The 27,671-nt window shown below is 41.6% G+C and overlaps 1 protein-coding gene across 6 annotated transcripts in view; it reads right to left on the bottom strand.

Annotated features, from left to right (window-relative positions):
- ENOX1 (ecto-NOX disulfide-thiol exchanger 1) overlaps nucleotides 1-27,671 on the bottom strand; it is a 549,814-nt gene that overhangs the window by 93,697 nt on the left and 428,446 nt on the right. For all 6 annotated transcript variants that reach the window (XM_081287123.1, XM_081287124.1, XM_081287121.1 and 3 more), the window contains 2 exons: nucleotides 27,056-27,173; nucleotides 3,848-4,032 (listed from right to left, as the gene is read on the bottom strand). In XM_081287123.1, the coding sequence (XP_081143249.1) occupies nucleotides 3,848-4,032; nucleotides 27,056-27,173 (303 nt within the window). The remainder of the gene's footprint in view (nucleotides 1-3,847; nucleotides 4,033-27,055; nucleotides 27,174-27,671) is intronic.

Below are 27,671 nucleotides of genomic sequence, written 5' to 3'. Positions count from 1 at the left end.
GCTTACATACGATCCAGAAATCCTACCTCTAGATATTTACACAAATGAAATGAAATATTATGTCTAAACAAAAAGCCAGTTGATGAACATTTATAGCAGATTTATTCACATTTTCCCCAAACAAGAGACCACCTAAATGGTGACCAGATAAACAAACTATAGTTCTTCCCTACAATGGAATACAACAGAGCATAAAAAAAGGAATGCATTTCTTATACACACGGCAAGCAATATAGATGAATCTCAAATTCAAAGTGCTAAGTAAAGGGTGCCAGACTCAACAGGTTGCATACTACAAAATTCCTCTGATGGGACCTTCTCGAAATGGCAAGAACAGAGGCTGGAACACAGATCAGGAGTTGCTAGGAGTAAGGCTGACTAATGGGGGACATGAGGGAATGATGATGTAAGTGACATATTGATTGTGGCAGTGATAGCTATGTGGTTGTATGCATTTGTCAAAATTCACAGAACTACACACCTAAAAAGAGTAAATTTTATCATATGTATTTTACCTCAATGATCTTAACAATTCAGTGTAACCTTAAGATTTGAAACATTGAAACAAGAATTTAAAATATGTTCTTTTTTTTTCTTTTTTTGGTACCAGGGATTGAACTCAGGGGTACCGACCACTAAGCCACATCCCCAGACCTATTTTGTATTTTATTTAGAGACAGGGTCTCACTGAGTTGCTTAGAGCCTTGCTTTTACTGAGGCTGGCTTTGAACTTGCCATCTTTCTGGATCAGCCTCCCAAGCTGCTGGGATTATATATTATATGTTCATTTTTAACACCTGAAGATACAAATGAAAGTAAAAATAATGGCTATCCCCATGGCAGAGATGTGTTAGCTTCATTACTGTCTTATGATTTGGTAAAGACTCCCATGTTACCATGGATACAAGCCATTGTTCCCTTTTGTATTAACCTAGCATATTATTAAATTGTGAGTAACATGCAGTGCAGAGGTAACTCAGAAACATCCGAAGTCACCCAAATGTTTTTCATTTTTAAGAACCCTGCCCATGTTTTCTTGTTGAACATGTGAGCAACTGTGATATAAGTGAACTATCCTTCAGGGATTAAAAGAAGAAAAAGTTAAAAACTTGGTGGCTGGGGCTGGAGTTGTGGCTCAGTGGTAGAGTGCTTACTTAGCATGTGTGAGGCACTGGGTTCGAGCCTCAGTACCACATAAAGATAAATAAATAAAAGGTATTGTCCATCTTCAAATTTTTAAAAAAGACAAAAAAAAACTTGGTGTCTAAACTTGAAGAAAAGTCTAAAAAAATGCTAGTTCTTAGGTCACTGAAATTCACTGAAATTCTTTACTCTGTTTTGTTTGGTATAGGAATAATTTCCAAAATGTAGATGGATTGAAGAACCAAGGACATATGGGAGGTATTATCGTTGGAATCTTTACCTTCCCCTAGAGGCCTATATGTATCTGTGGTGCTGTTGGGAGGTGGTGGAACCTTTAAGAGGTGGGGCCTAGTTGGAGGAAGTTAGCATTGGGAATGTACCCTGGAAGAGGATATTGGGAACCCTGCCCCTTTCTCTTTCTTTTTCTCTTTGCTTCCTGGTTGCCATGAAGCCAGCAGCTCAGGAACTCCCACCATGATGTTCTGCCTAAAACAGGCCCCAAAGCAACAGGATCAACTGACCATGCACTGAAACCTTTGAAACTGAGCCAAAATAATTCTTTCCTCCTTATAAGATGATTTATCTCAGGTAGTATTTATAGCCAAAGAGAGCTAACACAGGAGGCTAGCTCCTCCTCTCCTTGCTGGTGGGGAAGACCATGGTTTCCTAAGTGGCTAGGGGGTAGATTAAGAGTAGGTTTTAAAATCAGGAAAAATCCTTAGTCCTGGGATCCAAGTGAACAAGTTGTGGTCCTTCACTCACATGTTAAAGGATATGGTAGAAAAAGGACTCTTAAAAAGCACCTATCTGAGAGCTGTATTAGAGATGTGCTGCCACACGTGTGGTGGTGCATCCACCTAACAGCCAGTAAAAACTCAGGCTCCTGCAGATGCCTGGCTTGAGGCTTAAGAGCTTCCTAGTGCTAAGGGAGCACCACACACAGCCCGGTGTCAGATCTTACTTACTCACCTTCTCTGCCTCGCCTTCTCTGACTTCTTTTAGATTTAAATCTTAAAGGTCTTACCTGCTCTTAATCTTTTCAGGAGGAAAAGAGTGCCCGTTGCCTAAAGTGTGACAGTAGTTTGCAGGCTGTGTCAGGCGTCATGTTCTTTGGGGAAATCTACAGATTCTCACCCTGGCAACTTCCTCTCCCCCACACCCCACGTTGGGGCATATGGACAACCCTGGAGCCTCACACAGCAGCTGTTACATCGATTTCCAAGTACAGGGACCTGAGCAACGACTGTAATGACATTTTCCTGGCTGGCTCTGACCTCTGAATCTCACTGATTAGTCTAACACACGCTGTGAACATCAACCAGTTAGAACTCAAAGCCAAGTCTCAAAAAATTGCTTTAAAATGGCAAGAGATGTTTAAGACATAATTTCTGTGACCTGGCCATTAACGTGCTCACTTCCAATCCGTGATTCTTTTTTATATCTTTCCCTCTCAATTATTTTCCCCTGTGTGGCTCAGGTTTCTGTGGTAGTTATCCCTAATCACCGAAACACTTTGGTCGGCAATTTGTGCTCCTGGGCTTAGAGGGCAGTCAATATGGATGGGAGAAATTGGAAAAAAAAAAAAAAAAGATCCTTCTCATTAAATATTTTAATATTTCTTTTGTTTAAATAAAAACAACCATTTTTTTTCCAGAAAATATTGGTTGGATTTGAATATTCAGAGGGGTCATTAAAAATACCTATGTGTAAATGATGATAATTTATGCTTTATTATTCTAAGATGACTCAAAGGCCCAAATACCTAAAGAACATCAATTAATTTTTTCAGATACAAATCCAGATATGAATCTGATTTCCTCTTTCCTCTACTTCTTATTTCCCACAACACATGCTCCTTTTTCATACTCCAAATCCCACCGTCTTCCCTTCTTTTGTCACAACTTCCATAAATACATAGCCTTAGATTCAATATGCCAGGCTCAAGTCTGGCACTCTGTTCTAAAGTCACCCAGCCCCACCTCCAGGGCTTTCTCCAATCCATCAACAAACATATCTTATATCTGACCAGACGCTACGTATGATCCTGAAGCAGAAACAATAGAGTTTATATTTATACTGATCTTATAAACAAAACAAACTGCTTTCATAAACATTAGTGGTGATGCTTTGGATGTGAAGTTCTGTGATTAAAGACCACTTGCTTTATAACAGGCCAGGATTTGCTGACCATTTGCCAGGAGGCCAAGCTTCACATACAATCTTTTGCCCTCCTAAATTCTTTCCCTTTATTTCTTACCTCTGGGGTAAATTTTTTCAACATTTTTTTTTGTTTGTTTGTTTTTGGATACCAGGGATTGAACTCAGAGGCACTCAACTGGTGAGACACATCTCTTGCCCTATTTGGTACTTTGTTTAGAGACAGAGTCTCACTGAGTTGCTTAATGCCTTGCTTTTGCTGAGGCTGGCTTTGAACTCACAATCCTCCTGCCTCTGTCTCCTGAGCCGCTTGGATTACAGGCGTGCGCCACCATGCCTGGCTCAATCATATTTCTTAAGCTTGACTTTTCTCCAGATTCTGCTTATCCACAAAATGTCACTGGCACTTTTCTTTCCTATGAATTTAGCTTTATGGTAGTTGTTTCTTCTTTATCCTTTCTGGCAAATGGCTGCCATTTTGCTCCCATTAAACACACATATCCTTTCCTCATTAAAAATACATAAATAAAATGCCTGGGCCTGGTACCTGCTGCATGCCTTGCATGGTTTGCTGCAGGAACTGCAGCTGCTGGTCCTTGGTGAGGTTTTCTTCTGTTCGAAAAAGCTGCTCTTTTTCTTGTTTCAGCAGCTCCACCTCATTCCTGTAGGCGTCCAGCTGCCAACGGAGACTGTCATTCTCCTCTTTAAGAGCATAGGCCTGAGCAGCCAGGGCTGAAGGACAAACAGAAAGAGTTCAAGTGAGTTTTATTCTTGCTTAGATTGAAGTCTTTAGTGGGAAAGGGAGTCTCTCACCTAAACTCATAATGTTCACACTGTATCGGCTCAGATTTAAGACCCAAATGTCTTGCCTTGGGGCTTTTTATTTTGCAGCTGGTGAGCATCACTTCTGTTGGAAGTTTTTGTGATTTTGTTTTTGTATTGGTTTTTGCTTTTGCAGCACTGGGAAAGGAACCCAGGGCTTTGCACATGCTAGGCAAGCACTCTACAACTGAGTTCCACCCTCAGCCCCTTTATGGACTTTTTATCTCTTCTATTTGCCTTGTCTTATGTATGAATGCTTCTTGTAGGCACAGATCAATTCCTTCCAATTCTTGTCTCTTGATCTTTTCCCCAACCCCAGACACCCACATACAAACTGGCCTGTATTGCTCAGTGATGAGGATTTTCAGAATTTCAGGCAACAATCACATCTACCACATTGTTGTCAGCTCTCATTTTGCAGGATTGCTCTGCTACTTGAAGTGCTGCTTTCTTTCAAATAGTCAGCTGTTCCCTTCCACAGGTTGAGGCATGCAGCAGCCTCCCAGGGGAGAGAGGAATTTATATGCACACCACTCCTTCCTGCTCTATTGCTGGGACAAATTGCACAAATTGTTTTCTCTAACTCCTATCAGAATGGTAACCTAGTTCCATCTGTTTCACCAACAGATTAAAACTCTTTTCCCTGCAAGGCTGAGTGCTTTCTCTCCTCCTCCTCCTCCTCCTCCTCCTTCTCCTCCTCCTCCTCCTCCTCCTCCCTGAAACCTGAAATTCCCAATGTGTAGATTCTGACTTCATTCACATCTCCATCTCACTGAGAAACCAAGACAGTTCACTCAGGGTCTTACACATCTCAAGGCTTCAGAAACAGTTGAAGCCAAATTAAAGGGAAGACAGGGTGGTACAAAACCAAGATAGAGGAGGGGAATCCAGCTCCATAGTTTCTACCCTCTTGCCTCATGGTCTCTCTAATAATATAAGGGCCTGTTGGACACTGAAAGAGCACCGGACCCTGGACCAAGAGGTTCATCTGAACTGACACACTTAACCCTGACTCCCCACTCAAGCCTAGGACGAAGGTGTTCTGATCCCCATTCTTACAGATGAAAGAAATGAGGCCCAGAGAAGGCAGATACTTATTTGATCACACAAAGTAAGCAGCTGGCACAGTCTCCAAACACAGACGGCCAGCACAAGTCCTTGCTGTCCACCTTGTCAGTTCCTGTAGGTTTAGTTTACCAACTGCTCAAAACCAGTCTCCTGTTCTCCCCTCTACTCTCCCACAGGTGTCCCATCACTCCTTCCCCCTCACAGAATTCTACTTTTGTCAGCAAGAGAAAAGTGGATGGAAATCCGAGAAGCTGGTTATGAGAAACTCCCTGGTAGATGTAACTTCTGATATGTAAGAGCGAGCCACTGAGCAACAGGCTCTCAATACATGCTCATTTCAAACCCTGCCCCAATTTCCTGCATTCAAAGGCCACAGGAGGTCAGCCTCCCAGATGCTCCACCTGCACACTGCAGTAAAATGATCATTGGGCTTTACTGAGGTGCTCTGAGACCTCAGTGAATTCTCTCCACAAATATCAAACATCAAATTATGTTAATGATAGTTTTACAGTTAAGTGTTTTATGGTATTCCACTCTGTAAAATGATTATCTATGTGGAGTACACACTGAAATACTAATCAAACAGAACGTGCAATTAACCAGGAAAGTCCCCACCTCGAGCCATTAGGCATCAGTTAGTCAGCAAACATTCACTGTATACTTCCCTATGCCCACATCTGTCTGAGAATATGGGATCACAAGATGTGGGGACAGAACATGTCTCTTCTATCAAATAACTTAAAATCAAATAGAAACTGACACATTTAAAAGGCAACTGACACATTCACAGGAAGAGCAGCATGACCACTGGCATAGAGTGGGATGTGACAAAGGAAAACACTCTATAGGAATTTAGGGAAGAGGAAGAAAAACGCAAACTGGAAGAATAGAAGAGGGCTTTGGAATATGAAAGTTCCAGGACTGGGGACAGATGGCTCAGTTAGAAGCAAGATCATAAGCAAAAGCCCTGAGATGAGACTAGAAGGCAGAATATGCAGAGCAGGAAGGAGAGAGGCTTGACCAAAAAGGCAAATGTCAGTCTGGAAGCTGGGAGAGAATGGTGAGCCACGTGGGGGCTGTCAGGAAGGTCAAGCTCAGTGGGGTGGCCAATTGAGAGCTGAAGGTGCCTGGGAATTGGTGATTTAGGAAGATTCGTTTGGCAATGGTGCGTGGAATGAACTGGAGGCTGAAGAGAATGAATAAAGGAAATTTTATTTGGTGTAGATGGGTGTGCAAAACCAAGGAGCGGCCAATTTTACGGTTTTCAGGGACATAGAAAATCGGAAATGACCCAGGGCATACCCAGGAGCACGAGCTAGTGCTTTTTAACATCCTGCAGGCCAACATCAAGACTCTTCTGCACCCTGAGATACCAACTCCTGACAACTCAGTTCACCCATCCACAAGGAAATGGTTATGAGACATCGTTTGAAAGAAGGATGTTGTAATAGGGCAAAATCACAGAAAATGCAAATGATAAAAAAAGTGTTGGCACTACACAAGCACATTACTACATTTAGTGGCATTCAAAGACACTTAAGTCATTTCCTTAGGAAGCTCTATTTGGCCCCTTTTCAATTCAGAGTGGCATTTTTATTATCATAACTGATAGCAGGTGTTTGTGAAGAAATCGATTAGTATGCAGGGATGGAAATTACATTTTCCAAATGAATTGCATAGTTTGCAAGATATGCTGAAATCTGTGTAGCAAAATGCAGGCAGCTATAAAGCATGTGCCAGCAACATTATTTAAATAAATTATCTGAACATAAATACATATAGGAAAGTGCACCATCCATTATTTTAGGGACTCTCTTATAGGCCTATGGAATGGTACTGCCGAGAGCTCTTATTCTTGGCTAAGCCAAATGACCACTTTGCCTGCCAAGCAGGATACAATGCAGTTTGCATTCCAGGAATAGGAATGTGATATATTTAAAAGAAAAGGAAGGAAAGATTGCTGTAATGCTTTCCCCACCAAAAAAGAAAAAAAAATCAATACCATAGCCAATCCCATCATCATTTTTATAATCGGAGCACTAACTGATTTATATTCCTGATTAAAGGATTTCAAGCTTGATATTTACAAAAAAAAAAAAATCTGGTCATTCATGTGGCAGCAAAGTGGCTATCTTTCAAAGGGTGAGAAATCACATATTGACTCCACTTGACTTCAGGTCACCTGTCGTAAATACTATTTAGGATGGGGCTGCCATCCTGGGTCTACCTCTCAGACAAGGCTACTTGGAAGAGACTACATTATATATTTTTTAAGCCAGCTCTTAAGGAAACAAAGTCCCAATTTCAGACTTCATGTGATTTCTCAGTGTGTTAAAAATTCAGAAATTTGAAGGGTCAACTCTTTCATTTCTCTTTCTCTTTAGTTCTGTTACACTCTACTAAATTAAAGTTTTGATGAATGTGTCATCAAATTTCCATGATAATATTTATCCTTAAGAGAATGCACAAGAAATCCACTATTCAAATAAGTATTAGGATTAAAAATAAACCACACTGTGCATCTTTGGGTAAGAATCTCCAAGGAGTGCACTATGTTCTTATAAATGGAATATTTAGTTAAGAGACATTCCATATGGACTACCAATTTTCAATTTTAAAGGGGATACAATAAGGCACCCTAAATATAAACTACACTGAACGTAAGTAAATCCCTCAGTGATTTTAAAACCACTGTTAAACCTAGTGCCTCTGGTTATTAATGACTTATTTACCAACCATTTATTAAAAAAAAAAAAACATGGCAAGAACTGTAGTATACACAAGAAGGGTAAAGCCAATATGGTCATACTTTTATATTTGCTCAATACTTTAGAAAAATTCTGAATATTAGAATTTTCTAATTGAGTCAAGAGTAAAAACAACTGCAAAACTTTTGCTAGACAAAACTGTTGCACTTCAAAAATTTCCTAGTAAAACTCCCAAAGTGTCACTGGTATATGAAAATTTATCCAATGGCTAAATTGCACTGCTAAAGAAAAGTTGTAAAAGTATTACATCGCTTCCTGTGGCATCCTTTACTAGATTCTCTGTAAACCATTATTCTTTATATTAATTATGGTCAAAGTGACCTCCTCCTCCATCTACTGTATTACGGTGTTTCCATGGGAACAGATAATGGCAGGCTTAACTTCTTTAAGTAAATAATCTGGTGAAAGCCTTGAAATCTCTCTCTTACCAGCCTGAGCCAGTCTCAGAAAAATAATTAGCAATATAAGAAAAATGTGAGTTATTTTGGGTTATGTCCCAGTAAGCTGACAGTATGTTAATATCTTTTTCATGCTCAGGCAAGATGCAACTAAATAATAAAACACTTTAACATATTGTTGCTACCAATATCTGGATTTCTCCAGAACTGTTAATCTTTGCGTCTTTGGGGAACACTGTGTTTTGCATTCTGCCTCTACTTTGCCAGATGTCTTCCTGGAATGCTGGGAGGACACTGCTGAACTGTGAATTTCTTTCCCACATTCAAAGAAAATCTTTTCCGAAGGATCCCACTTGCTGCTTCCCAGATAAGAAACTCTACAGATATGTCTAGAACATAGGAGGACGGGGATGGGTTCAGAGCCTGAAAGATTACTCCACAATATCTGTGTGCTTCCAGGGCTCCCTCCTCTGCTGTGACTGTACCTTCTGGTCCCCTATGAAACAGAGGCTGCATCCATGACCTAGTGACCTAGGGACTCTCTCTGGGCTCATCTCAATTTTCCAGTGGGGTGCCTGGGGTCTCCAGGCACTATTTTAGGGCAGACACATCATGCTGTGTACCCAAACTCTTGTTTCTCTTCGAGTGGTTCTCATTGCTGCTCCTAGGGGGAACTGCCCTGGGGGTTGTAGGTGAGGAGTCCTCGCCAGCAGAGTGTGAGGGAGTGATGTGTGCCTTCCATGCAGTGCTTCGTTTTCTTCCTGCTGCTGGAACAGCTTGGGTCTCGGAGTTAGTCCAAGAAAGGTGCCTTATAGACTGTTCTGGGATCCAGAAATAAAATGCTTTTTTTGGTTAAGCCACTGAAAATTTTGGACTTACTTATAATAGCCACTGGTGTTACTCTAACCCACTGTTCTTCAAGTGCTTTCGGGTAGGCAGATTCCTGGGCCCTACCACCAGGGTTTCCAGTTCCATGTGCCTGGGATGAAGTTCCAGCATCTACGTTCCTCCAACTCCCTAGGTGGTGCTGATGCTACTGGTGCTAAGACCACAATTGACAACCACTGCTCTCTCCATCCCTTGGGTCCTGAACTGGGCCTTGTTTGGACAAATCCTTCTCAAGGAACCACACGTGCCACTTTTGTCATCCTGCTGTGTGCCTGTGAAAGCAATCCTGTCTCACTGCTGTTCTCAGGTCCCATGGCCCTGCTCCAATGCCCTCAGCACCTCCTTCTGGGGTCAGGGGAAGACCTGGGCAAAAGGTACAGTCACCATTTTGTTTTCCTTCCCCTATTTTCCCCAAATAATCAGCGTCTTGGCAGTAGTGGTGGTAACAGCTAGTGAATTCCATGTGCCAGAAGCTATGATAAGCATGGCACTTGTACAATGTCCATCTCCTTTCATCCTCACCAAAATATGACACAGTAAATATGATTATTATTTCTATTTGCAGGTAATGGAGCTACATTTTAGGGAGAGTGAGTTAGCACAGCTTGTTGGAGGTATAGGGTGTGCCCCCCTCCTATGTTCTAGACCTATCCTATCAGTACCGTTTCTTACCTGGGAAGCAGCCAGTGGGATCCTTGACATCAAGTGGCCAAGGTTCACCTGTGTGCTGCAACCTGAGAAAGGGGGAAGCTAGGGACCCTACTGCGGTGACTAGTTTGTTCCTAACAGAAGTGAAACATTCCACTTCTGGCTCTGTTTGGGGAGTGTTCTGCTGGAAAGAGGATCTGTTAGAAAGTGGAGGAGGTGGTCAATCTATTTCAAAATAAGCACATGCTCTTTCTGCAGGACAAATCTGTGGATGATCCATGCAAGTTAAACTTCCCCTTCTAGAAGTCTGCAGGCCTGACTTGAGCCACGTGAGGATCCCTCCTTCTGATCTCTCCTGGGAGAGGGCCGCAGTGATACCCACTAATCCCTAAGCTCCAGAGCCTCGTTTGTTAAATTAAGTCTTCATTAAGAGAGCTGTATCCAAAGACTCATGCTGACCTCAGGATTCCTGAAGAGCCAAGGCAGAGTGCTGCCCATCCCTCTGAACTTGGTTATGTATTACTTTTGTAGGTATATGGGCCTTCAGTTGGAGTAAAGGCATCAGAGACTCCTCTTCCTATTGATTCTGACCTCCTATGGAGCTGTCCCCCGGTTCTACTCTCAGTGGGACAGGGACAAGGACCAGCCCCACCTCAGTAGACTGAATGAAGGATCTGGGTCCTTGGGCTGCTTTTGCCATCCGTGCCTCCCAGTGCCTCCCAGGAGAGCTGGAGGGCACTGTGGGATGTCTGCTAAACAGCCAGTCTTCTGCTTACAGAGCCTCTACTGGTGCCAACAAAGTGCAATTGATCTGTTTTTCAGTAACACCTGTATCACCACTGAAGCAGCAATCTTCCTCAAATTGCTCATGGAAATTCCTTCTGCTACATTTTTGCAGGATTATTATTATTACAACAGCATTGACATAACATTTTATGTTTGCGGTGTGTATTATAGTCTGCGCATTAGCTATTATTAGGGAGAGTTAAACAGACGCATAAGGCAGTGTCTATTTCCATCTTTGTATGAGGCCAGTGGAATAAGGGTAATTTTGAGCGTGCAGGTAAGCTAGAGCCTGTTATTATAATGGCTTCAGTGTGAGTCTGGAGGCACAACCGGCAGCAGGTGACTCAGAGAAAAAAAAATCCTCTGTCCCTCCCCGACATGGCTCTTCCTAATAAAGCAGTGTGCATAGTGGCAGCCCTGTCAGGTGCTGCGGGGCTCCTGACATGATTGAGATTCACATCATGCCTTATCACTTTTCCACTTGGATTGTTATCCTTTGATACCTCCCCCAACCAGCCCCATTTTCCTCAGAGGAAAATAAGCAAAATAAAGAGGCATGCTCACTTCTTCCAGGAGCAGGTGAAGTCTGTCATTTCAAATGTCGAAAGATGCTCCGATGGGTGCGGGGTAGCTTTAGAGTCCTCAGAGAAACCCAGAGGGGGATGGCTCCTGCAAACATGGCCAAGCTCACACTGAGCTAAACTGGGGCAGGGCAGGCTAGGCCAGGGAAGCAGAGTTCTTGACTTCTGCCTGGCCTGACCTTAGGAGCTCCAGCCCAGCTGCAGGGAGAATCACAGGTGCTGTGGAGCCAGGTGAAAGCCATTAGAAAGCACTCTCTCCACACTGGGTGGTGGCAGGAGGGAAAGGGGAAAAGGCTCCTGGCCGTGGGAAGAGCTGGGGAGGGCTCCTTCCTAAAGCAGGTGGGGCTGGACCTCCGCACCAGGCCTCCCACGCTGAGAAGCTGAAGGGAAGAAGAGGGGGATCTCACTACAGCAGAAAGTGCTTAAAGAAGCACCTGACAAGCTCCAGCAGAAGGTGCTGAGGCCAATGAGGCGAGATCAGCCAGGGGCCTGGGAGGCCAGCTCCTCCCAGAGCCCCTCAGGACCTCTGTATGAGGTGCCTCAGGAGGGCTGCTGGTCTCTCCACTCCCACTCTTCTTTTGATCAGATTTCAGCTTTCTTTTTCACTTTCAATCTCTATTTTGACTTCCAAGGCCAAGCACTCCATTTTTTTCTAACCTCTAAAGGATTTAAAGATTCTTTTTTTAGGGCAGTCAGCCTTTGCTAGACCAATATATATCACAAAATGACACTGGTTTCCGGAAGTAGGGACGCCCCCCCTCCCGCCCCAGACATGCCCCTCCCTCACTGCAGGGCTCCACCTTGGGAAGTCACTTGCTTTAGTGACTTCCATAACTAGCGGTTAGTTTTGTCCAACCACTAGTTGTGTAAGACTAGTAAGAGAGAGAAGCTTTACACAGCAATTCTTCCTCCCAGCCCACAGTGACTTCTGAATTTCTCATCAAGCCTGCAACCTAAGGGCAGTCAGTCACCTCTTTCTCCTCCCAGCCTGCTAATTTCCTTCCCTTTTAACAAATGATCACTTCTCATTTCCTTCACGAATCCTTCCCAAGAAGCAGGATTTTCCTTTCCATGCTGCATGTCTCCCTTCACCCCCATCCCACCCCCCCACACTTATAATTTGAAAAATAATAAAGGACCCTTTTCCAAACAAGCACAGCCCTGCCTGTCCAGGTGGTCTGCCAGCCCCTCTGCACCCGTTTCCCTCTCTGTGCGTTGGGAGCCCGACCTCAGGGCCCAGTCCAACCCCACATTCTTCAACAAAGAGCCAGCGCTGCCCGAGCTCCCCTCATAGCCAGAGGCCTCCCACCCTCCTCTCACTGCCACACTGTGGGAAGAGCCCCCCCTTGCATGATGGCCTTTCAGAACCACTGCCTTAGCCTTTAGGGACTGGCATCCATTTCCTAATGCTTTCTTCATAACTTTCTTGCAGTCTTTTATTTTCAATATATCTTTGGCACCTGCTTTCTTTCATTCTTTCCCAATAGGTTCTGTTGGAGAAAGGATCTTGTCTCCAACTGTTACTGTCCAACATAGCCTTCTCGGCTTCTGTGCCTTCTGCCACGTCTCCTCACATTTCATTCATCTACCTGCTCCACTCTGAATGCTACTTACTGCCTCTCCTGTGATGATATTGTGACTGAATGCTTCCATAAATCCTCCAGGCTCCGTCTCCGGAATACATTGTTCTGATCTACTAGACGTTGTCATGTATTACTTTTCTTGCAGCCATATTTCTTGCAGCTATGACAGGTATGTGGCTTGCACCCAAGAGAAGCCAGGCAGAACCTCGAACTGACTGCCCTTGGCCAGGGGTCCTCAGACCAACCTCTTGCTGTGGGAGATGAGGCCCTCCTGTGGCCGTGTTCCCCAGACCTGCCGCTACTTCCCTCTCTATTGACAGGTGAGGAAAAATAATCCTTGGTGGTTCTCCAGGAGTAAGAGAGACATTTGTCTCCAGCTCACATCACATTACCCTATATCAGGCCACCCCAGCTTTCCTACAACACTCCCATTCCAATGAACCAAGGGATACTGCAGGTACTCCTGGCACAGACCTGGTGAGGGGAATTCCTGGCCTGATTCAAGCTAGACTTGAACTACCTCCCTCAAGTTTCTCCTTCCACTGGTCCTTTGTCAGACACTTCCTGTTTGTGGCACACTTTTATCTTCGTTTTTATTCTCAATTCTCACTTTTCATTACCTTACCATGACTGTTTGGTTCCTTCCTTCCTAACAGCCATCATTCCTCACATGAAAGTTCACTTTTCAATACTGTGTGCATCAGAATCACCTGGGGAGGGATGTGTTTTAATAACAGATACTTGCGCATTAACCCCCAGGCATTAGTATTTGTAGACAGTGCTCCAGGTGATTCCCGTGTGCAGCCTGGGCTGTGTGACCCACTCATTTATATCTCTTGTTATTGCTTACCAGTATCAGTTCTCCACATTACCATTGAACTTGGTATTTGCAAAATGCCACCAAGTTCCTTAATTGGTTATTTCTGACAAACTCATCATTGAAATTTTAACATGACCTTTATTTACATTACTGCTAAGAAAGGCTTGGAGAAGGGATATCATTTGCCAAACTATGTGCCAGATACAACACTAAGACATTTCTAGGAGCTTCTGACTTCATCTTGCTATATATTTTTTTAAATCAGACACTAAACTCTCCTGCCAGGGATACCAGTTCTTATGCTCACAGGCTCCTTTCTCAGAGCCATCCTAATGCTTTGACCACCCAAATAACGACCCTCTCCTCAAAAGAGTGTAAGATGAGCTTGACTGTCCTCAGTAGGCTCAGAAAGTGGGAGTGTATAGAAGGATCCAAAGACATATTCAAGAAAGCTTGATATTTCATCCATGCAGACGGCTCCAGATCACATTCCTCCACCAGGCAAGGCAATCTCATTACTTCTTTTCATCCCTGTAGTTTGAGTGTTACAAAAATCCCCGCTTTGGCAAACTCTGTCTTGTCTGAGTCCTTGGGCAGGGGAGTGTGTGAATTGCATAAACTGTCTAAACAGCTAAATTATAGCAATTTTTCCTTGGGAGAGAGCTGTTCAGACATTAAAACTCTCTTTTATAATAAGCAAGATAACCTTTCTCACATCCCCCCCCCCAAAAAAAAAACCCAAACAAACCAGTTTTTGCTTTGCTCATTAAAATGATTTGTTTTGAATTTCTGATGAGTATAATTTTTCAGGTAGCAATGTTTTATTCTTACAGCAACTCCTTACAAAGCCCCTGCAAGTGCTGAAGAACCAGTTAAGCATTATTAATCAGACACTAAATGCTTTTAAATGGCTTTGCCTCTTTTTCTAATTGAGAAATAGAGCTGTTTGGGCAAGTTTATGAGGTGACCTTGATTAAATTAAAGAGGTCAGGGATGGAACCGACTTCAAACCCATATTCAATGATTTTTAAAAAATGACTTCCTTCCAATTAAGCAGGAATTAGCATGAAATATTTTGTTTCTGAAAGGTTAAAGGAATTCCTCTGAGAAGGCAGCTCTCTTGTTACTAGCTTTTTATTGAACATGAGAGAGAAAGTGTTATGGATGGTTTTATAGAAAGTGCTTTGTTAACATGATGCTGATGATTTGGCATCCACTATAATATTCCTTAGGAGCCTAAATGTCACATAGAAGGGGCAAAAAGTCCAATTTAAATGTTAATTTATATTTCAAAAGCCCAAGGACCTAACAACTTTCAATTACAAAAAAAAAAAAAACAAGATATATTTTTCCTCTGCAATAATTTCAATCTATTTCTAATTTTCAAATGTTACCTTACTTATTTTTAAAATCTTCTTTCTCTTAGTTTCATCTTTTAACCTTGCCATACTCTCCTGGGTTTTAAGGACCTGAAAGGCCATCTTATTCTTCCCGCCCTAGAGTCTGATATGTACTTAGGGATGCAGAATTCCACAGAAAAGGTAGACCAGACACATGCAGTAGTCTGGAGTCTACTGGACCTCCCCTGAGGAGTGGCGGTTTTGAGAGAAACACCAGACATGTTACTCTGCACCCCACATTTCTGCTCCTATCAATCTTAGAGTCAAGTAGACATGGATTCTAAATTGCAGGAAGAAAGAGGGTGGTAGAGAGAGAGAAGGGGCTTTGAAGCCATAAACCAGCTTTAGACTGGGAGCAAATCTCCATGAGACCTCAGGGTCCTTATTGCAAAAATGTGGTCAATGCTATAAAGATTAGATAATCAAGGGTTTTCTCTCCCCTTTTGGTCCACAATAAAATACAAAATATTCTCCAAGAGATGAAAAATTAGTTCTTGTTTTGATTTCCTGTTATTCATCTAACAAATGCGTATCCACCTACTATTTCAAAAGCTGTGTACAAGGCAATGGGCTATGTATGGAGAAAGAAGGGTCCTGAGCTTATGTGGGGGAAAATTACCCAATTCAGCACATGTTCACCATTTTTGCTTACACAAAAGCTTCTCTAGGGCTGAGAGTCCAGGTGAACAGATTTACACTTCTCAGATACTCTGAGCTTTCACAGTCCTTCATATCAGCATTTTTCTGTCAGCCTTTGGCTGTGACTTTGAGAGCATAGAAAGCAGAGACTGTGCAGACGCATGATCTGGTGCTATTCCAGGAAAAGGAGAACTGATGACATGCTGCTAGGATTTTTTTAAAGTGGAAAAAATCTCTCAAAATCAAAAACTGAGTCTCAATTAGTATAAGACCTTGTTTGCTAGCTAAATTTCCTCTTAACCTGGCACTGAGAGTCAAAGAATACTGTCCCAAACAACGTTGTAAGAATTCACTGAATATTTGCTTAATTTTATCCCTGCTTTGTATTATGACATCACTTAAGACAATTCATGGAGGTAAAGTGCTAAAGATAGAGAAATGGATAGCTTTAGGATGTTCAGATTATATAAACTCCACTGAAGATTTTGGTTTGCTGCACAGATATTTTAGGAAGTGACTGGTAAATCACTGGAGGATGAAAACTCTCATCCTACCTGCAAAAGATTTGCCAAATGTACCTTATAGATCAAGTTGTGCCTGAAAACCTGGGATCACAAATATCCAATATAAACGTTTTGTATTTAGTCAGCAACTCAACTGATTATTATTAGGGGTGCCAAAACTCATTTTTTTTTCTTATTGCATTGAGAACATTAGGGGAAAGAAGAAGATATATTACTTCCAAAACCTCTTCCAGATCAAACCTTCCCTGAGTCTGTGAAACTCAATAAGATTGATAATATTGTAGATACTCTTCCTCAGACTTCTATTTTTAAGATATATTGAGAGGTACATCTCATAAAGCTAAGTTCTGGGAGTGGAAAACAAGGAGAGGCAGTTCAATAAGTCTTGAAATTAGATGGTGAGTGAATAAACTGATGATCTTTGTAGGCTCTCCCAGACCCTGGGGTGCAGAGAGAACCAGGGATGAGAGAGAAAAATTCAATGACTGACATTGAAGCTCAGATCATTTCAGATCAACTATCAAGTGCATGCCTGTGTTCTGAGAAGCATCTTTGCTTTTCTCTTCATGATTTTAGAGGGTTAGGAAGCAGAGAACGTGGCTAAGATGGTGTGTGGTTCATCGGAGGAGACATGTGACTTGCTGCTGCTCCTTCTGTATCTCCACCTCTTCAAAGCATTTCTTCTCTTGCCGGAAGCCATGCAGAAGGCTCTGCTTTGTGGAAATAAATATCATTCAACTAGAAAAGGGATTGTGCCAATTTACTGAATTTTTTTTTAAAGCTGCCATTTCTGTTGAAATGGACTTAAAAACAATTTGTTGGTTACACTGACTATGCTGAAGAAAATCTCAAGGTAGCAGAAAACATAGAAAATTGAGACTAAGCATAAATCTCATTCAGCTCTGTCTGGATTAGCATTTTAAGGTGATAAAGGTCTCCAGTCACCTTTCCCTCCAAATGGCATCACGGCTTCATGCACAAAGCAGGCATCCAAAACCCTTGGTTGATTTTACTTGATTACTGTCTCTCCTGTGAGCCTACTTAAGATATTTGAGAGAGATTCTGGAGTCTTTTCCCCATAAAATTAAGTGGTACCATTTTAAGGCAATTAGCTTGAAAAGAAGGAAGCTAATATTGATTCTAGACTTTCCACTGACTCTCTTGAGCAAATAACATCACTTCTGGACATGGTATTGCATTTTCCTATTTGTGAGGAAGGGAAGAAGTTCCAGAACATTTCTAAAGTCTCTCCTATATCTCAGGAGTCACATTGTCACCCGTCTCCCAGTGTGTGAGAACACTTTCTACTGGGTTTAGAACTTGAATTGTTTCTTGGATCTTTGATTTAAAAGTTATGCAAATGTGATCATCCCTTGGGATATAAAATTCTAATATTATGTGGTCTAGGATGGTAAGCATATTATTATGGTAAGTTAAATGTGGAAGTTCTCTCATTTAAAGCAAGAGAAGGCAATTCAGTAATATTCTATCACCTGATATTAGCTGTCACTACTTTAGACTTGTTAAAAATGATTGGAAATGGAGAGGAGGGAATCCCCAACTAACAATTAGTTTTACCACAGAGTCTTATAGATAATTTTAAAATTAATATTTATTATAGTATTATTAAAATAACATGTGTACCTATAGTGGACATTCTGGAAATGCAAAAAGAAGAAAAAATAAAATCACCTGTAACCCAAACCTTCTAAAGACAATCACTGAATATTTTAGCCCATATCCTTTCAGATTTTTCCCTAACACATGAAGTATGAAAACAACACATGTTTGGAATTATTTACATATGATGATTTCGAATTGCTTTTATCACTTAGCAATATATTGAGAACATTCTCTCATGTCATTATATAGTCTGGGACATAGGAACTCTAAGAGTCAGGGCAGGCTCATTTGCAAGAACCTGTAGTACCTGCCTGAAGCATTACTATTAGCAGAGTCTGCCTTATGACTTTTCCCCAGAAATGTTTCTCTTTTTTTTTCTCTAGTGATGAGGAATCTAAATAAAATTCTTCTCTAGCAACTTCCCAGAAGCCTTCAACCATTGTGTCCTGAAACTGGGGAGAAGAGTTGGTACTTAGAACCTCCTGGAATCAAGAGCATTCAATCGTTTACAAGAGAAGAGTCTCTAGACATTTCTATGTGGGCGAGCTTACTATAATAATGTTTAATATTGCTATGAGCTTCAATTTCCAGGATGTCTAAGTACAAGATAAGTATCATATAATGGCAAGTGGAATTTCTGAGAAAAGGAAGAAAGTAAGTACTTTTTTCAATATCCTTTTTTCATTAGTTATATGGCTGCTGGGAATTCTACAAGATGTCCTCTGGTGAAGGTCTGATACCTTTATGTCACCAACTGTGTTTAGATGAACAATGCAATATAGAAGCAAAGGCGATTAGGGCAATGATGTTCATCAGCAGCACATTACAAAGTGCTAAGAGACTGGCAACAGAATATGTTTTAACATGGTTGTGTTATTGATTCTTTTGGCTAATGTCCAATTTTACCAGCATTATGGTGACACTTCAAAATTTTAGATGGGGAGGAGAAGAATATCAATAGACACTACCTTCCCTCTACCAACTGGCTTACATATCTAAAATTTCTCAGCCATGTTCATAGCTAAGGGACCTAAAAATGTGCTCTTGGAAGGACTCATCCAGTTATCAGACTTTAATAACCTCAGGCACCTGTAACTACTTCAAAAGATCTTAGTTTCACCTTCTAAACTTATTACATAGGAGGTCTGTCTGAAACCAAAATCATTTAGAATTATTGTTACTGATCTTTAAAAAATACATAGAAAAATATTTGAAGTTCATCTATGCCAAAGAAAAAATAGAAATCAAAACATATAACTGTATTATTTTCTTCCTTCTTAATTCATTAGGTTTTTAAATGATGAAATTTTAATTTATGTGATAGACAATTTTTTAACTTAAAAAAAATTTTCCCTGTTGCCAGAGGGCAATGGATTGACCTATTGAAGGTATTTTCTATAAACATAGTACACTCACTAGTAAGCATTTAACAAAATAAGTCAACATTAAAAAAGGATGATTCCTTTTTTTGTAAGTAGGAATTGCTAATTACTGTTTACAAACTAAAATAAAAAATTTGGAATAAATGCTACTAAGGAATTTGTTCCCATGTTTAGAGGGTGGGGAAGCTTACAAACTTACCCAGATTTTGTCATCTAAACTTCAAAAATATTCTGATTTTTTCCAGAAGTTGTGCAAACCACACTTAAATTCCAACAACACTGTGTTAATTTTGCTCAAATGCAAGCTGAAAACATATTTTAACATCCTGTCAGAATGAGATACTAAGAGTGTCGATAAAATGACACTAAAATAAATGTAAATTTAGATTGCTGTTACAAGCGGCTGCTTGGCTCTGGGAGATGTTAGGTTGCTATAGTATTTTCCATAGCAACTTTGCATCTTATTACATAAATATTCCCTAAGTGTCCTTAAAGCCTACTAAGGAAATGGGATTAAATCTACTCTCCTATGTAATGGTCCTGCGTCAAGCCTTACCAGAATGAAATGCCCGGAAAACACAATCAACTGTAATCTAGATAATGGTGTTCCTGGAGGTTGAGAAGCATTGGGGCATGGCGGGCTGTACACAGCGGCCATGCTGTGACCCCGTGTTGATCGCTGGCCATTTGTCTGAACCCTTCCCAGGTAGAGGTCTCTTTAGCTCTCCCTTTCAGAAGATTGGTTGTTAACTTCCTGACGCTCCTCCTCTGCCTGATAACCGCCCATCAGCCCAAGCCTTCTACAAGGCTCACAGGGCTCATAGCATGAGGCAAGAAGCCGGGGCCTCACAGAGCCGGAATCTGCTCTGCAAATGCAGCTGGGAAAATGGGCCAATTGAAGAACCTACGCAACTCCACAATGGTAGCAACCAGGTGTGTACTGCTTAAGAAACTCAGCTAGGGCTCAGCTGAGTTTTATGGAGGGCATCACAGTAGTGAGAGGGTGGGAATACTGGGGAGACGCAATGGCATGTAGCAACATGGGTCAATTTTATATGAAGTACAGGATTATGGAAAGTTTTGGCAAGTATGACAGATGTCAGGAATGATGGCATGGTTAGGTGCAATATAAAAATAGGATCATGAAGTTGACACTGGAAATGTGAATTTATAAAGCAAAGGAACACAGTATGGTTGGGCAGCAGGAGGGCTTCCAGTAGAAAGGAATCCTGTGCTGCAGGATCGATTTAATAGCATCTATCTCTTTGCGTTTAAAAGGTAAAGCAATTTGCAAGAAGAAATGATTTTCTACATTTTTCAGAAGCATGTTCATTATGAAAAGCAAATTTTAACTACATAAAATCAGATAATTGCAAAACTGACCCCAAATAAACATTTGTTTGAATTCCTTCAGCAAAATTAGCAAGACAGAAAGAAGAAAGCAGCTACTCAATCACCTTAGAAGATTCCTCCCACCATCTTTCAGCTATGTTAGTTCAATTAATCACTTTACTTTTCCTTGTTTGGCACTTAGGTTCCCAAAAGATGTTTGGCTGTGATCGGAAAGAAAGTGCTTGTCTTTAATTTGGTGGTTCCTGCTGGACATGCACCATTCTTCTATTTCTCTTTCAGGAGATAATGTCCCAGGCTGTCAATGAATGGGAAAACATATTATCCTTCCAGGCTTCCACTCAACTATGACGCATGCCCCTGCTTTCCACATCTGCTGGTGCAGAAGCTCGAACCCTGGCCTGTTGTCTCCCACTGAGCCATCCCGCTTTCCATGTGTCAGTGCTCTTGACCCTCTGCCAAATTCTGAGCAGCTCCAAAGTCAGCTGCTTTAGATCACAGTCAATGCTTCCTAAAAGAAAGCCAGTAGCAGCTGCCAGTAACATGGCCTTCTGCAGTCAGCCTCTTCAGTTGGCAACGAGAGCCTGGTCTGGCATTTAAGAACTCTCTTCTTCTGTGGCTGCCTGGTGGAGGAGGCCAGCGAGCTTCTTCCTAAGCTTGTGCCCGAAGATGATATCCCTGGTTAGGTGACCTTTAGTATTTTTCAGAAGCAATACCATGCAGGAAATGAGCTAAATCAGAAAACCAAAGATAGTCCTGGTATTCAAAGAAATCAAAGGGAGGACCAGAGAAAGCCTTATACATAGTAATTGTTTAACCTAATATTTCCAGCTACATATAAAGGTATAAAGACTGAATACTGCTAATTCCAACTGAACTTAACTGAGTCCCTAACTTGACTTAGTTGGCTGAAAGACCTGGAAAATCTTTGTTTGACTTCTTAGTGAAAATTAAAACAAAACAAACAAATAAACAAAACCACCTCTGTTTCTATGTTGTGAATTTCCATGGAAAACTGACAACCCAGAGAACACTCTTCATGATTAAAAGAGTGTTTTCTCCTTTAAAGAGCTTAGAGTTTAAATGAGATGTAGTTAAAATCCAAGAGCATTTGCTTGTGTATTATGGAGTGATTTAAGGGTTTTCTATTAAGCAAAGGCTATTTTAGTTTCACTCTTATAAAAACATTTTGTGTTCAGTGTACATTCATCAAATGTTGGGTGGGGCATGTATACTAGGTAGTGACATTCATTTGGGTTTATACTAAATTTAATTTTCTGACATTAGGATACTTGTTATTGGCCACTGTATCTTTATTAACTTAAAATTTTCTTTTCAAAAGGCATCTCACGCCCTGGAGGGCAGGACTGCCACATCTAACTCCACCTGGGTCCAGTGTGCTTTAGTGTGAGAAGGTGTTCTGTAAATGTCGGAATGTCGTCAAATCAGAATGTTGTCAATAATTAGAAGGATGCCTATACAGCATGTAGCACTGAGTTTCATTCAAATTTTCACACATTTTGAGGAAAGAAATCATGCTTTTATTTAAACATGCTTCTTAACACTTGCCATTGCCATTTAAATTCAATCAGAGTAAATGTTCACATCTTCCTCATGATGTTTGGGCAAAGGCAGCAAAAACACTAAGAACAGACCAAGGGGAATAGGCAAGTGAAGTCAACAACCCTTTCATTCAGCTATTACCTGGGGATTGGTCCAGGGCTAGGTGCTGGAGAAGAGGGAGATAACAAGTGGACTTAACACTCACTGGGCACCTATTTTAGGCTGGGCATTATCTCTAAAACCAGAAGTGCCTGACATGCATTGGCTCATTGCACTCTCTCAACACTAAAACTAATCAGGTTCTGCCGTGGCAGGTTTTTTTTTTTTTTTTTTAAAGAGAGAGTGATAGAGGAGAGAGAGAGAGAGAGAGAGAGAGAGAGAGAGAGAGAGAGAGAGAGAGAGAGAGAAAGAGAGAATTTTTAATATTTATTTTTTAGTTCTCGGCGGACACAACATCTTTGTTTGTATGTGGTGCTGAGGATCGAACCCGGGCCGCACGCATGCCAGGCGAGCGCGCTACCGCTTGAGCCACATCCCCAGCCCCGTGGCAGGTCTTATAGTCTAGGACAGACTTCCTCTGACCCTTCTCCTTTTCCATCCTGGTGCACATCTGCCCCACCCCCACCATCGACCTAAAAGGGGGGGGGGTGGATGGAGGAGGTGAGGGAGAAGGAGGAGAGAGGCAGGAAAAGTCACAGGAGAGAGGGGAAGAAAGAGAGGGAGGAAGTGGGGAAAAAGAGGAAGAAGGATGGACCTGCCAACTAAACTGTCACACATTTGAATTTTTATAAAAATTTATCTTCACAGTCTTCCGAGTGGGACACCAGTCTTCTTGAACAGCTGATTTCATAAATCCATCATGGTTTTCAAACTTGTGAACAAATTCATTTCCAGTTTTATCAGCATCTTAGTTTTGTTCCAACAAACTCCTTTCCCCTCTTAAGATGAGTGGATGAGGAAGGGTGACTTGCCTGCCCAGAATCACGCTGTAGTTTTACTACAGAGCCCAGGAACTCCAGCCAAAGACGTCCTAAATCATTTTATGTAGTAAAAGGTAAGACTAGAATGTAATATTCTTCATAATCAGAAATGGAGAGATATATTGAATATTTTGAATATCACTTTAAATATATTTAATATTTTTTGAATATCATTTTTTGTTTGTCTTTTTTAAGGTGTTGGGGATTGAACCCAGGGCCTTGCACATCCCCAGCCCTTTTAATAATTTTATTTTGAGATAGCGTCTTGATAAGTTCCAGAGGCTGGCTTTAAACTTGCTATCCCCCAACTTTACTCTCCCAGCTGCTGGGATTACAGGTTTGTGTAAGACTCCAATCTTATTTATTGTATTTATTCATTTTTTTGTATTTAAGATTCCAATCATGTCATCCTGCCCAGCTTGATTATTTAAAAAAAAAATTATTAAACCCAAGGTATCATCAAGTCCTTACCAAATAAACTGTGCCTTTTCTGGAAACAAAGGCAATTCTCTCCATCTCTCCCAGAAAGAAACCCCTGCAGGGTGGTCTCTGTTCTAGAGGGGAGATGACAAGCAAAGTGGGGCACTGGGATGCCCAGACCTGAGCACCCTGTAGGACTACGGCCCCCAACAAACAGCCACCAAGGATTTTTTTCCCTAGAGATTCCAAGAATTCCTGGTTTAGCTACTTCCCTAATAGAGCTGAGGTAAAATTCCTGCTGTGTTAGCAGAGAGGACATGAACAAGGGATTCCTTAAATACAGAGAATTTCACACCTTCTTCCACATCTGGCAATTCCAGTGAATCAGACCACTACATGTCGAGGCCAGCTTCTATGCAGGTTAGCGGCAATTGCAAATTTGTACCTAAAATGAGTAGTGTGTCACCTAACAAGATACACTGGGGGGGGGGGTGCTTTCCTCCAGCTTCCATTCCTTGCTTCAATCAGCAGTTAGCAGGGATTTGTCTGTGGTTTAGTGAAAAAGACCAGAAAGGATCCTTGCTGTCAGGCCACGTCCCTGAAAACCCATGGCTGAAAGAAAAAACAACTGCCTGCCTTTGGGCAGCATCTTCAGGGCCCAGTGGAATGAAAAAGGCTAGTTGCTTCCCCTTCTCTTTAATCACTCCTGTGCTTTCTTCAGAAACCACATGCCATGTCCTCGGTCCATTTTGAAAAAAGCACAAAAAAGACTTTGAACTGCTCAGGGCCTGGCATTTGAACTCCAATTCTTTCATCGCTTCCCTCAGTACGTGGTAGAGAACATGTGCTGCATTTGTTCATTAATTCTGCTGACCAAGTAACAGGCCTGGTGAAAGTTTTTAAAAGTTCAAATTAGACTTCCTGCTCTCATCAGATGCCTGGGGAATAAACTAAGAGACATCTGGGAAGAGTGCTCTGCAGGCAAACCTCCAGAGGATCTCTGGCCCCAGGCCAGGGGAGAGGTCTTTGACATCTCCAGAGACACTTAACTGCACAGGTCAGGAGCCAGTCCTGGAGGTGGATATGTGCTGCCAAGGCTAGCTGGGACCTCTCAGTGAGCGGACCGTTCAGAGTCATTCTTATTCTAGTCCTATCCTGAGCAGACTCTGAAATTATACACATTTCCTCTTTGGACAATTGACAGGTTATTTAAAAAGAAATGTCACCACCAAAAAGAAAGAAAAAAAAAAGCCACAAGTTCAAATCAGAATTTCTGATTGACTCAATTCTTTTCTTCTACACCTACCTTGTAAAGAAATTAAGACTCCAAGTTGCATGTCAACTTGCCTCTCATCTACAAACTTCAAAAACAATAAAAGCTGGTGTTTATTTCTTTTTGAGAAAAAAATGTTTTATTTATCTCAAGATCTCATTGAATTTAAGAGAATCAAACCAATGCTCCCTTCTTTTGACATACGGAGGCTTATGGAATAGAAATGCTGTGAAGAAGGTGGTTCCCTCAAAAACAAACCCAAACCTGATAGTGAAACACTCTTGAGAAATGTGAGATCAGCTTAATAAGAGACATACATTGACACTCAGATGCTGGGCTTATTTTTTCAGACAAAGGATATATGGCTTCAGAAAGGGGTGGCATGGTGCCTACTTGTATGCTAAGCTTCTGAAAGATTTATGTGAATGGAATTTGAGGATGAAAGCTCTACTTTGCTAAGGCAGTGGTTCTCAGACTTCCTCTAGCATCAATCAGGATCCCCTAACAGGGTTTAAACCACAGAAGGCTGGATCTTATTTCCCTTCCCCATAGAGTCTCTGATTCAGTAGGTCATGGGTGGGGCCTGAGAACTTACATTTTTAATACATTCCTAAGTAAGGCAGATGTTACTAGACTGGGACCACACTTTTGAGAAGGACTGCTTTAAGGAAATTAAAATCCTTTCCATGTGGCCTGGATGCAGGAGTTTTCTCATGACCATCTTAACCATTTTGCCATCTCAATGACCTGATCTTTTTGCAATCTTGGTTTTCACTTCTGAAGGAGTCCAGGGACAGCCACCCTACAACAGCAGCCCCCCCCTGGTATGCTGATTGTTTTAGCTTAGAGAGCAGCGGGTACAGGGAGAGGCTTGGCTCTAATACCTCCTTGTTGGCTAGGAGTCCAGACCCTCAGAAGAAGAGAAGGATTCCCTCTGGTCCCTTCCCTGAGCTTTCATTGGCTAAACTCATTGCAGGAAGTGAGGCTGAAGTCTGTAAACTCACCTGGACACTTTTTGTCATACACCATTGTCTTCTATTTGGTCCCATTCAGCATTCCAAAGAGAACCATTTAAAATTCATTATCTGGTCCATAGAACTAGGGAATTTATCCCCGGCCACTGTGTTTCTACAAGCCCACTGAGTGCCCCTAGAAACAACTGACTATTCTTCTCAAAACTGTCTATATTCTCCATCCTGCCCCTCTATGTTAAAGGGGTACATAAGCTTCTGAGCTGTGGGGGGTGGTTACACACTGTGATCACCTCTGTGCATCAGAAGTTTGTGTCTCTTTTTCTCATGCTCTTTCTGTTTATTTTCAGTTCATTTTAGTGAACTGTCAGAGGGCGAAGGAAACTCTTTCCTTTTGTTCCTACTCTTCTATCGACAAATTAGCAAAGATCCTTTTTCTAGTCTCCTGCAATCTTTCTGTTAAAAAGCCTTAGACAGGTGTGTGCTTTATTCACTGGTACCTAGGAGGAGACCGAGCAAATCTATACCAGTTCTCTAATTTTCTTCTCTGGTAATGGTGGCAATTGTGGGTCTTCTAGATCCTTTATTTATCACCCTTCCCCTCAGACAAGCTGTCTCCCTTGGTGTCCCAGGTTTGAATGAGCATTTCACTTGCCTGCTCTTATAATATCAAAGAATTTATATACAATTCTAGGAGAGAGTTTTAATCAGCATCTCAGATTAGACAGAACACATAAAGCAAGGCTCTCTCTAAGCTTCTTCTTTTTATAATCTAAGGAGTGGCGCCCCTCGCTTGGTGCCAAATGGGGCCATCCTTTTGATTACAGGTTAGGCGAACTAAAATTTATTGGGGAAAAAGTCTAATAATTTTCCAGCGTGTTGGCTCAGAGGCTAGAGAGAGTCTTTAGGGATTAAATAATTCCCAAATAACAAGTATATGGACTGAAACCAAATTTTATCTGTATTTCAGCTTCAGGTGTGGCTGCCACCCTCTGGAAAAGGATTTTTATGGGAACAGGCAAACATCCCTGGAAAAAAAAAAGTCTAATGGCCCCAGATCTACATATGGAGAAATAACTGGAACAACTTAAATCACTATGTTCCTAAGACTTTAAAGTTCTATTAATAAAGGCAGAGTCAGTCAAACACAAAAGTTCAGTGTAACTCAAAAGTGAGTTATAAGGCTACTTCCCGGGACTTATTCTCCATCTCCAGATTCAGACACTCATTCCGATACCTTGCAGGTATGTGGTAGTTATCAGCATTACCTGACTCATCGACTCTCATTTTTTTAGTAGGGCTGTCACAATTCTCATCATCAGACATTTCCATTTCTTCTTCACGACGGATGCCCATGAGCTGCTCACTTTGAGCGTTTCGGAGCTCCTGAAAGCAGAAGATACATGACTATCAGAGTCACGGACACAGCCATCCTACCTCTTCCCACTGGTCTCTGGGTATATTAAGACTGACACATCAATGTTTAGAATCTGAAGCTTGGACCCAAGCATCATTTCACCTAATCTGTGATGAAGTTCTAAGGGGGCTAGGGTTAAAAAAAAAAAAAAAACAAAAACAAAAACCGGTTAAAAGCTTTGGTGTCACACTTGAGATAAATCCCTAATCACCAAGGCCTCGTGACAGGCCCTTTCACAAATTTTTAAATCTCTCTTCAGTCTCTATTTCCTCATTTGTTAGAAACGGGGGCATTAATAATCTAGCAGGTCTGTGGCAAAGTTTACATAGAAATACCTATTACTTAGCTAGCACAGTGACTGGTAAGGAACCTGAGCAACAGAAGTTTAAAAGAGCCTAGTCTGTCACTGGCCCGTGGGGTAACTTTAGGAACATTTCTTCTTATTATCTTAGCCTCAATTTGTTTCC

The sequence above is a fragment of the Spermophilus citellus genome (assembly GCF_964194105.1).
Source record: "Spermophilus citellus genome assembly, chromosome: 1".
Taxonomy (NCBI): domain Eukaryota; kingdom Metazoa; phylum Chordata; class Mammalia; order Rodentia; family Sciuridae; genus Spermophilus; species Spermophilus citellus.
The sequence above is the reverse complement of the archived record's forward strand: the minus strand, read 5'-3'. Positions and strand labels throughout refer to the sequence as shown.